General features: G+C 45.0%; 1 protein-coding gene across 2 annotated transcripts in view; it reads right to left on the bottom strand.

The window, feature by feature from the left end:
* The window catches only part of npc1 (Niemann-Pick disease, type C1), a 29,035-nt gene that overhangs the window by 1,236 nt on the left and 16,178 nt on the right, over positions 1-11,621 (bottom strand). Inside the window, exons 13-25 of one of the 2 annotated variants that reach the window (XM_088918070.1) lie at positions 11,300-11,482; positions 10,428-10,542; positions 9,865-9,992; positions 8,597-8,731; positions 8,173-8,262; positions 7,291-7,481; positions 6,770-6,885; positions 6,494-6,623; positions 5,394-5,594; positions 3,288-3,519; positions 2,865-2,978; positions 2,155-2,317; positions 413-567 (exon numbers count right to left, since the gene is read on the bottom strand). In XM_088918070.1, coding sequence (XP_088774196.1) covers positions 542-567; positions 2,155-2,317; positions 2,865-2,978; positions 3,288-3,519; positions 5,394-5,594; positions 6,494-6,623; positions 6,770-6,885; positions 7,291-7,481; positions 8,173-8,262; positions 8,597-8,731; positions 9,865-9,992; positions 10,428-10,542; positions 11,300-11,482 — 1,824 coding nt within the window. In that variant the 3' untranslated portion in view covers positions 413-541. Of the gene's footprint in view, positions 1-412; positions 568-2,154; positions 2,318-2,864; positions 2,979-3,287; positions 3,520-5,393; positions 5,595-6,493; positions 6,624-6,769; positions 6,886-7,290; positions 7,482-8,172; positions 8,263-8,596; positions 8,732-9,864; positions 9,993-10,427; positions 10,543-11,299; positions 11,483-11,621 lie in introns of those variants that run through there. The other variant, XM_088918071.1, reaches the window with a different exon arrangement.

Raw genomic sequence — 11,621 nt, 5'->3', positions numbered from 1 at the left:
CTGAAAAAAAGAAATCTATAATTACTGATGTACATACTTATTAATCACATTGCAGTATAGTAGAAGCTGTTAACTTTGTTTGAATTCTGCCTTATGCTAAAGACAAAAAGTTGCTCATACCTGATGAGATTTGACGACCCACACAGGAATCATGGTGATTTAACCATATATCTGACCTGGTGAATTATATTTTTTCACAGTATGTTGATGGTGCCTGTGCTCAGCTCAGCTATCGTGCTCCAGGAGAGATGAGTGTTCTGAGCATAAATAGTGTAGCAGGCAGAGGAACCCTGCTTTCATCCAGCAGTGTTACACCATGCTTGAGATACAACTGCATTTTAAAATGATCAGGGAAATATGGTTCTTTGAAAATATTTTATTTAAAATATTTCACTTAACAGAGCTCATTGCTTGTGCTCTAAGGTCTACTTAACACGTGCAACTGCTTGAGAGATCTCTGCTTAAAAAGTTCCTCTTCCTGATGGGTTGCAGGCCCACACCCAATTACAGAGCAGGTCTTTCTCACAAAAAGTTCGTGTTTTCACCAAGTGCAGACCCTTGAAGTTCCTGTTTAGAATGAAGAACTCGTATTAATAACTTTTTTATTTTAAGAGAATGTGTACTCTATCGGAGAGGAAGTGTCTCGTTTCTTTGAAGCAATAAGCAATGCAAACTTCTAGTCATGAACTGTAACTATTACATGACTCAAGACACTGTTTAACCTTTTAACAAGTTTGTCTAAAGGACAAAAAAAGTGATTAAAGCTTTATGGTAATGAAGCATAAAGTAAACTTTAACGTGCTGACAGTATCTTGCACAATAGGGTTGATAATCCACAGTGAACGAAACTGGGCAAACCTGAAGACATGAGAAAGGAGTGAAATTAAAGGAATGTAAAGGCTGCTACCCGTTTGCCTTTTCAGATTGCACAATTAAATGAAAATGTTGGTTGCATGGAGGTCTAGGCTAATGCCGAGTTTCATAAACCAAATAAACAGAGTACAAAGGTTGTACTGATAACCTGAATCTCAGCTTAAAGATATTTTCCTTCACTTGCACTTCTGCATGTAATCAAGTTCAACCTAAGTGTCAGATTTTTGAGGAAATTGTAGACCAGGCCTGCGTGCAGTTATAAATGATGATACTATCATAAATAATTTTTTAACTTCTCATTACAGTTAAAGAAATATTGAACAATGCGCGTGCTTTCATGTGTTGTGTCACGCCCACATCTGTCTCCAGCCAGAATGCTGGCTGCATGGAGACAACTTCTGATCTCCCCCCACGGGACACTTCTCGCCTTCGACTGTGCCAAATGGGGCACAATTCCATAGGGGGGATGAGAAATATGCTGCAAGGTTTGCTATTTACTCCCGAGGAGAGAGAGAGTGGGATGTAGACAAGGGGTCAGATCCTTCAGAAACTGCAAACTCTCACTTCGCCTGTCTGCGAGACGCCTGTGTGCCCGCAGGTGAAAGAATGATAGACACAGTCAATCTTTCACCCCCCCCACGGCAATATCTCTTTCAAACAGTGGTTCATCACGATCTTCTCCCTGACCTTGCTGTCACATTGTTGCACTGACCCCTTGGTCGGTAACATTTTGTCTGTCATTTGCGGTTTGTTGGGAGTGTGCTGTAAAACCGATTTCCGCAACGGGACATTAAAGCTCTACTGGAATTCTAAATGCGGGAAAAACACAACCAAGGGGCTCATTGGCAACTAAAAGCTGAGAATTTGTGTTTTGTATAAGATTAACTCTAAGATCTATGTGCTTTCAAAGTTTATATTTTCAGACATGCATCTGAGGTAGTGTCGGTTTGTTGTTAGAATTAAATTATAAAACAATTAATGATAATCATATTTACAATTGATACATGCAGTAAAGCGGCTATCTGACTGCTCATGTACCTAGGTGCTGTAGAATTCTAATTGTCTTTTGGCATTTGACTCAGAATTTCTGGTTGTTTCACATTGCTTTGCTGCTTGTTTTTACCCCTGCCTCCTGTGAACAGGGCTTAATTTACCAAGATCCAAAGATCAGCAAATGAAAACTGAATTACTTTCGACTCTGATTCTCCACTTTTGACCACTGGCTTTAATGTAATACACTGAACTCAGACAGGCGTGATCACATCCCTTGTTAAGTCTTACCTATATAACTGAGAAGCACTGGGAGAAATATCAATCCATGTGTGGCGCCCAGAAGCACAATGGCCAGATACATTCTAAAATAGAAGATCTTGAAGATCTGAGACTTGGAAAGAGCCAGGATCAGGATTCCACCAAACTTCGTCAATGTGATGCCACTGAACACCTGAAAAAAATATCCCAGATTAGTTCTCGCATTTCTTCTAAAGCTTCTCAAAATAATCTACTTTTAAAAATAAGTTGCCATACTTCAGAGCCAACAGACTGAAATGAATGCAACTCTGCTTTCTCTACTTTCCTGCTGAGGTCAGGTTTACATCTAACTTAATGTAAAGTTAGAAACGTACTAAAGTAAAAGATTAAAAGGTTAATTGGATTCAGGAGTGGTTCATAAAAGAAGTCTGATATGACAAAGGCATACTGAAACAAGCTCCGAGGGGAATGTTTACTAATGAAGGTCAGCAAGAAAATGCTATTTTTACTACTATGCTGTAAAATGTGTAATTAAAAGAAAAGTAAAGGAATAAAACAATAAGTTAATTTAACAACTATTCCCTCAATATGCACACTGGCACATGTTTTTTGCAAAGCAGAGAAGCTGCCTGTACACTCTTCTGAAACAGCAAAGAGCTCAGCTTGTTCTACGTGTTCTCCCGAGCGCTGCCCGCCGTCAGTGAGGGCGTCCGCACGGCCTGCCGCCGTGCCAGGCTTACCGAGCTGCCCATGTGCGCCAGGGCCTCCTCCGCCCGCTCCACCCGCGTCTTCTTCGTGCTGACCGAGAAGGCGCGCACCACGTGGCTGCAGAACTCCACCGAGATCCCGCAGCTCTGTGGGACAAAACACAGCTCGTCTGCACGGCCCTGGAGGTCTCCTGCCTCGACTGGTCACAACGCCACTTCGCCACTGCTCTTTTCATCTACAGGATCGCCAGGCCAATCCCTTATATGCAAAATCCAAAACGTTTTGGAATCCTTAAGCTCCTAAATCATACACTGCTTATCAGTCAAGCCGAAAGAGTGAGGAAACTAATTCAGAGACACCGACAATCACAGACATTAATCGTATCTTATATAATGTTAACGGCAGTGGCATCAGCAGGAAGCCTTCGGCGAGCAGCGAGAGCAGCGGTTGCTCACCATGACGAGGTTGACGAGGGAGACGGCGTTCAGGCTGATGCCCCACAGCCACATCACCCCGAACATGTTGAGGAGGATCATGGTGATAGTCAGGCTCACCAGGGCCGCCGCCCACACCTCGAACCCCAGCAGGACGGCCGTCACCACGAAGATGGCCGCCAGCGACACGCCCAGGTTGAAGGCCGTGTCGTGCGCGATGGTGAGGTACTGCTCGTAGAAGACGTAGAAGATGCTGCGTGGACGACGGAGGAGAAGACCGTGACTACTCCACCCTCGTAGTCTTCCACTAACACAGGCCTACTGTCTACTAGGTCTTAAACAATTAACCCCAGTGTTTCCAAGAAGTTTCCTTTACAGCTGGTTACACAAACACTCACTTGGTCTCAGAACCCAATTATTACACTTATGCAGTTAATTCATTTGTCCCACTGAGAGCTCAGGTGGAAAAAAAAGCCTAAGAGACACCAGGCCCACTAGGAAGTGCATGAAATCAAGAGCCTTGGGTGAAAGTTTGTGCAGCTTTGTGTGTCTTTTTCCACACAGAGGGGAAACTTCCATTCTAGAAACAAAAATATGAAAAAAAAATGACTGTGCATTTAAAGCTCAGGCTACTTCATCATGCAAAGGGCTGTAGGAGTGCCGAATGAACCGAAGCCAGTAGAAACAGCTGGATGAGATCCGTCATTATCTACAGGCTAGGTGGACCAAGTGGACTCTGGGCATCTGTAACCCTGTGTTCTAGTGAAATACTCCTATACTTCTGCATTTAACAGATTGCATTGATATTCTAGAAAATATGGCATACATAAAGCTTTCATTACGTTTTAACTACTAAATTCTTCATTCTACTTCAAAGACAGCAGTTTAATTGTATGCGTGTAACTTATTTATGTTTATGCTCTTCCTTGTTTTTTCACAAGAGGCCTTTAAGACCGAGCCTCCTGCTTAGCTCTAACTCAGTGACGGACAACATTATAACTTCCCAAACCTCTCAGCCTCAGAAGCCACCATATAACTGGTTTCATTCTGACCTGTCGTTCTGTGGTTACGAAGACAGAAACTTTGCATTCTCGTGATAAGCTCAGCTGACTGCTTTCTATGTTGAATCCAGCTGGAGGTAAATTCCCTATGAGCCTCTAGTCAAGGTCTAGACCCAAATGGGGATATAATTGGAATATGCTTTTCCAGTCAAGAGTGTGAAATTAATCAGATACAACACATCTCTGCTTGGAGCTTCAGAGCTGACGTATCTGAAGGTAGGTTGTTATAAAAGACCTTGTACAGTGTCCAAATTGAGTGGGAGTGGATGTGTGTGTGTGTTGGGGGGGGGGGGTATTTCCCTTATATAAAATATTTTCCAAAGGCCTTCCCTTCCTGGATGGATGCCATTATTCAAGGCTCATCTACTGAAGGACAGATACAGTCATTCCCAGGTGTCCTTCAGTGGGAAATATTCATTCAGTCCTGTTCCCCTCGTCATACTTTTAACAACCGGACTACTGCCTTTACAGCAGTCAGGGGAGGAATCGGTGAGGAAGAGAAGATTACAAACTTGAATCACACGCACAGGACAAAAGCAAGAACAATCTAAAAAGTCCCATCAAGATCTTGAATGAAACCATTTTCCTTGTTTACATGTGATGTCAGCATTCCTTTTATGGCAAGAGGCATTCATCCAGATTTTTTATGACAAGTAGAAGTCATCCTCTTGTTCTGAATCTTCACTCCATGTGACGGACATTTCTTTGCACACAGACAAATGCTTCAAACCAAAGCACATGAGCTGTTTATCAAGCAATTCCAAGCACAAGCACACTTGCATCAACAGACAGTAAATGATACTGAGTGAGCAAAAAAATGAACCGGGGCAGCAAGAAGTGCCCAACATCTAATGACACACTTTCAAATCCTGAAAAGTTAGAAATAATAATATTTACACCTTGTTGAGCAAAACTGCAAAAGATTCTGAGCAAGTTCCTCTCCTCTGTCATAATGCAGTTACAGCACAATGAAGTCACAGCCCACATTTAGTACTCTGACCGCTGCGTGAACACGCGTCCATCTCTTCCCGCGGCGCATGCAGGAGAGAAGGGTTGAAGGGTTTACCTGTAAGGAAAGACGCGGTAGCTTTTGTCCTGCAGTCCCATCGACTGAGTGATGTTGTCTGCCAGGGCGCGAGCCTTCTTCATGGCGTCGATGAAGTCTGGCGAAGTCTTCAGGATGGTGTGATACGTCATGAAGTAGCTGGCGCCCACGTCTGTGTTGTTGCGAATCAAGTCGATTGCAGAGCTGTAAGCCGCGTGGCCCCTGGAATAAAAGATTAAGATGAAATTGGTTTGCTGGAAACTGGCTAAAAAGCACTGTTGGAACTCCTTCACGAACACAACACAGCCTGCATTATCCCTCAGGACCAGGTGTGCAAACGGCACTGCAGGAAGCCGTCCATGGTCTGGGTTCACAGTGACGCACGCTTTCAGTCAGGGGTTCAAGGACCTCCTGCAGGCACAGTGCTCCTGGACTATTTATATCACATTTTACTTTGTTAAAATACATGTTTTGTATGCTTGTGGCTTTAACATGTTGTGTTCTCCAGCCGCGGTGCAGTAAAGCATTACTGAAACATTTTCATACTTGTGCTAGTGGCACGTAGGGAATTGGGCGGTCTCTTACATTACATCGACCTAAGAACCAGACTGACGCAGCACACCTCAACACGCACTGTACAGAACTTTTATTTTGCAAAGATAAACAGGAAGAATGTGGTGGAGAGAAAGGTATCGCATCACATCTCTGGAGCAACGGCCTCCCTCGCCTCCCTCCTCCTGTGGACGTGGCAGGCAGAGAGCAAAGTGAAGGAGGCTGCCTGCACACTACCATATCGGGTTGTGTAGCGCTCGTGAAAAGTGTTGTGAGTGTTTTTTAGGCTCGGCAAATTAAAGCATTACCCTTATTTATTCTTGGTATGGTCTGGTTTACTGTCATGCAATATACGTCTTGCAACTCAGACACCATAACGCAGGGCATGAGATGCAATAACAGATATCGACTTCTGCAGGTTTACCTCCTTCCCAAAAGACAGTGCTCCTTGCCCATACCATATTTAGAAGATGTTTTGTCATACCAACGAGTTATACAATCGCACTGTAAAATGCGGTACACTCTGCATTGCAGCAAGCCAGTTTCTAGATAAACAACACAAAACGTACCCTTTCCCACACTTTGGGTTGGGATTGTCCGACAAGAACATGGGCAAAAACGTCATGAAGTCCTCCCCCGTCGGTCTCTTCTTACCCTCGGTGGTCAGAGGACGGCAACGCAGACACGACTTGTCCACCACTTAAGGGGGAATAAAAAACAACATTTTCTGTAAACCTTTTTACCTTCAAAACATTCTCTAGAGCCAAAACCGCAGTTCAATGGCCCAGCTCATTCAGTCTGAAAGCTCAGCGGAGATATTAAAAACGCTCCAGATAGCGTCTTACCTGAAGCATTGCAAAATTGACCTGTCGAGTTGTTAATTCTGCAGCATGTGGACTGGGGCTTAACCCAGTCAAAGTAATCATCAAGCCAAGAAGAAGGAGAAAAGCCGATTCTTGTGCTAAAAGGAAAACCACAAAGTCAAGAGAATTACCTCCACGTCAAGTCTTTAAATATATCATATATTTTAATTTGTTCAAGAAGCACACGATGCCTTGCAAAATTATTCAACTCCTACAAAGCTTCCACATTGTCATGATTGCAAGCACAGACCATCAATACAATTTCATGTAGGACTTCATATCTAGAATCTAGAAAATTTACTTCAAACGGATAGCATGTAAATCTTTTAAAAATCAGAAGATTCAATCCCTTTGCTGCAACAACCCTAACAACCCTACAACAACCCTAAATCAGTTACAGATGCAAAAATAGTTTAAAAATAGTTTAAAAGATCACAAAATCAGTGTAATGGTCTCATCTGTGCGTCAACGCAAACAGTCCCAAGGGAAAGAGGCGAACTCACTAGTTATCAATCTGGGAAGCAGTGAAGATCTGCTGCACGAGAGAGTTGTTGTTGCAGCCCACCCCTCCACACACCATGTTCTGGCCCTCCAGGGTCCTGAAGTCGTGCCCCTCCTCCACCACGAAGTAGACGGGAGGGCCCGTGTGGAGGTACGTGCTCAAATTGACGAAGTACTGCAGCACGTAGGAGTCCTGCAACAAACAGGAGGACACGAGGAAGGTTACAATCGAGAGGAGGTCTTGCCAGCCCCGCAAGGCCCCGTTTGGATCTACAGAACAGAAGTGATCAAAATATTGAAAAGCAGCAAATACGTAAAACAATCGTGGGGTTTCGCAGCTTTTGCTGTTTCTTACTGTTGTAAAGACAATAAAGCAGTTTATGATTTGACTTGGTACCGTTTTAGAAATTTAGACGTCCAGAGCAGTGAGGCTCCCCTGTGACAGTATACCAATTCTGTCACAGCTGCTGAAGAGCTACACAGAAACAGCTACAGAAAAGGCTGTTTGAGGCCTCAGAGACCACGTTGCTTTGGAAGAATATCTACTTTCGGGAGTCAAACTGATTAAGTTTGTCTATTGCGACACTGCAGGGCATCATGACGTCTGTTCTCTGAAAGTAGAATATCTGCCAACTACAGCTGACATAGAAACATTTAAGGCTAAAATCCAGTCAGCTGCACATTGGTGTTATTTGGTATTGAAGCGCCAACAATAAAGATAACAAAAATAGGATAATACTAGAAAGCCAAACAAATACCATACATATTGTTACTGAAGACCTCAGGGGAGAGTTTTAGATTTCCAGTTAAACGATTTCTATGGACAACCAGTTTACTTCCTACAGCATTAGCTTTCAAACGCGTCGGGGGGGGGTTTGACATACATCAGGCATCGAGAGCTTCTGGTCCAAACCAATCTCCACTTTATTCACGACAGCGATGCTGAAGGACAGGATTCCCACAAACACTGCCACCTGCGAAAGGGGAAGATGGAAATTCTCAGCGCTGCACGACACACAGGTAGAGCTAGCTGTTGTGATAACTTTCATTTGTTTCTGTAAATAACTTCACCATATTTCTAAAGCTAGGAAAGCAAGAAACAGTTTTAGCAGATAACAGGTATAAATCCATGTTACAAATCCACTGAAATCCCCAGTTCTTCTCCCTCCCTTCACTTTCTGACTGGCTGAGAACAATCAGCCGTTATATGACACTGTGACGCCACTTCAAAACAGACAAGTATCTGTTTTTCTTACTAGAACTCTTCCCACGCCCTCAGGCGTCACGCTGCCGATGCCAAGTACTCACCACAATGGGCCGCGCCCACTCCTTCAGGATGAAGGGGGCGTAGATCTTCTTGAAGAAATGGAACAGAATTCCGTCCGATTTCACTTCGTCGCCCTTGTCCAGCTTGACGCAGCACAAGATGTCGGGCCGATTGCTCTGTCGGAACAGCACCCGGACATGTTGTTTTTCAGTGTGTAGGGGACATGTAACAGCAGGACTGTCCGAGTCAAATGGAGATGAGATCATAACATTTAAAGCTCTTGAAGCACAAGGAAAGATGCAACGCCCTTTACTTACAGCACATGAAATAGGCTCCAAATGGAATACATAGCCCAATCCCATGAGCTTCACATCTTGTGATAATCAATTTTTGGACACACAGATAGCACAATCAACACCTGTTCCTGCAGTGGGGCTACACGCACATCTTACTAGCGACTCGAGCATTTGGATTAGAACGTTAGGTCTCCGGAACACCTTGTCTGTATGTTCTGTAAATAGAGTAACTTGTGTATTGTTTGTACTGTCATTGTTAATAAAAATTTAACTAAGTGTGCCTGGATTATTGGCTTGATAATAGGATCAATCTGAACTTTCACCTCTTAGTCATGTTCAAACTACTGCATTTCACAAGGACAACAAAATCCCAAACTTCGGAATGTTTGCAAGTTGTTTTTACTGAAATCAAGTAATTTATTAAGGCTTCAATGAGGTAATTAATCTGGAATGAATTATGTCCATGGTGTGTAGACTTGCAGGACGAGGACTGGTGATCCCTGATTTAAAGAAAGTTATTGTGTTGAGGAAATAAGATAACTGCATCTAGCCAGAGGAGAAAAACTGAAGAAGCATGAGCCTGAAAACCAAAGAAAATGTTGGGCCTCTCTTACTGCAGGGTGAGTTCTGTCACATGAGAAACAGAAGTCTTATTTTTCCTTTAACAGAACATTCCCATCATATACTGGCTAAGAAAAAAAAATGAATTTCCAGTTAAGATAGATAACTGCTGTCAGCCTGCTCCAATTACCATATTTTCCAAAAACAGGCCACTTAAAATGGAATCCTTTCAAAAGTATTCACCACCCCTGGACTTTTTCCCATTTTATTGTCACAATAAGGAATCATCATGTATTTAACTGTGGCATTCTGCCACTGATTGACACAAACCACTCTGTAACATCAAAGTAAAAAAAAAAAAATTCTACAGAGTCTCCTTAATTATCAATTTAAAAACGCGCAGAGAGGCGTCCAGCCTCTCACCAATGAAGGCTTTCGATGAGAAAACTCACCTCCTGCCTCCTGACGTCCAGGCCCAGCAGGCTTACGAAGCAGGAGATCTGCAAGAGGAAGTCGATGAAGACAGCCAGGCCGGCGAACAGCGAAAAGGTCCGCACAGCAGGCATAGTCGACAGGGCCCCTGGGGAGGAAGAGGAGCAGTCGTCAGCTGTAGCTCACACAAGCAGCTTGCAGCTTCCTCAGGGGAGGAAGAGGAGGAGTCGTCAGCTGCAGCTCGCAGCTTCCTCAGGGGAGGAAGAGGAGGAGTCGTCAAGTGTGGCCCGCACTCGTAACTCCCAGGAGGTGCTGAACTGCGTGTGCAGGACAGCCCACTCCCCACGCAGGTTTACAGGACTTTCAGATTCTGTCCGAGGTCAGTTCAATTACCAGCCTGAGGTCTTCCCACCTCGGAGGCATTGGTTGCATTAGTCGTTTCGAGCAATTCTCAGTTTTTGAACGCGGTCAGGGAACACAGATCCCACCACCCAGAACCTCCGGAGATACTCTCCCCTCTTCGCTTTGAAAGTTGTGAAACCCTAATGGCCACCGCACTGCGGAAAGTCCAGAGAGCCCTCACCCAGGAAGAAGGCCACAGTCTCGGAGAAGGAGGAGAGGAACATGCTGGGTGCCACGTCCCCCAGGATCCGGCCGATCTGTTGGTGCAGCTCCTCCTGGGACCCGCGCTGGTCTCTCTGAGGGGAACGAGGGCACATCAGTCCCCAGCCGTGCCCCAGACCACCCCCGCCCCCCACCAGGGCCCACCCACAGCACCCAATTTTCACAGCGACTTTCGGGAGCGTCAGAGGTTGCCTCCTCTCGTTCATGCGCTTGTTAAGGCCAGAGGTCAGCTGCCCTCTCTGGGGCAGAGCCGATACCCCAGGCGATACTCTGCTGCAGGCAGTCACTAAGAAGCAGCTTCTCAAATTGTAAATATCTGGACAAGTGAGCATAAAAAACACCTGAAAGCTCAGCTGGATTGAACAGTGCATACGCCGCTGGAAAACCCCACAGTGCAGACTGCTTTCAACCCTTCATGCCAGCACACCTCAATAAAACCCCATGTTACACAAGCAACACCCTGGAATTTAATTTTCTGTCCATGAATCAAAGCAGCAGCCTAGCAATGGAAAACCACCTTCGGGTGGTTCTGTTGTAACTGATCCCAGCCCGGGGACACCACTGAAGTTCACAAAATTCCAGCTAGATTTTAAAGAGGTTTCTGCAAGGGTGGCAGCATGGTGGTTTCGAGCATGGGTTAGAGTGGGTCTGGTTTCATTCCTCGCTACACTACTCTGTGGAACGTGGAGGGATCAGTTCCTGGTACAACCAGCTACAGGTTCTGCGATCACTGCACACAGAAGCAGAACCACAGGACCTCCAGGGGCCAAGAGGCGCCTTCCCGTCAGTGGCCCTGACACTCGAAGTACATCTGACAGGCAGGACAGGCACCTGGTAGGTCTGGACGATAATGAAGATGTTGTCCACCCCGACTGCCAGCACCAGGAAAGGAATGACTTCGATGACGATGAGAGTCAGGGGGATGCCGATGAAGCTGAAGATGCCAAGGGAACAGGCCACGGAGCTCAGCACGATCAGAATGCCCGCGATCCCCAGGGAGACTTTGGAATCCACCTGACAGGATTACACAACAGGACTGGGTCGTGTCCCTCTCTTCTTCCCACATGACTAAGAGCACTGCACTGAATGTTACCTTGCATACTTTGATTCCAACATCGCTACTTTAAGGGCATGCCACACATGTTTTATTTTC

This window comes from Atractosteus spatula, chromosome 6 (assembly GCF_055471065.1).
Source record: "Atractosteus spatula isolate fAtrSpa1 chromosome 6, fAtrSpa1.hap1, whole genome shotgun sequence".
In the NCBI taxonomy this organism is placed as follows: domain Eukaryota; kingdom Metazoa; phylum Chordata; class Actinopteri; order Semionotiformes; family Lepisosteidae; genus Atractosteus; species Atractosteus spatula.
Note: the sequence above shows the minus strand (reverse complement) of the source record. Positions and strands in the feature narration are given on the sequence as shown.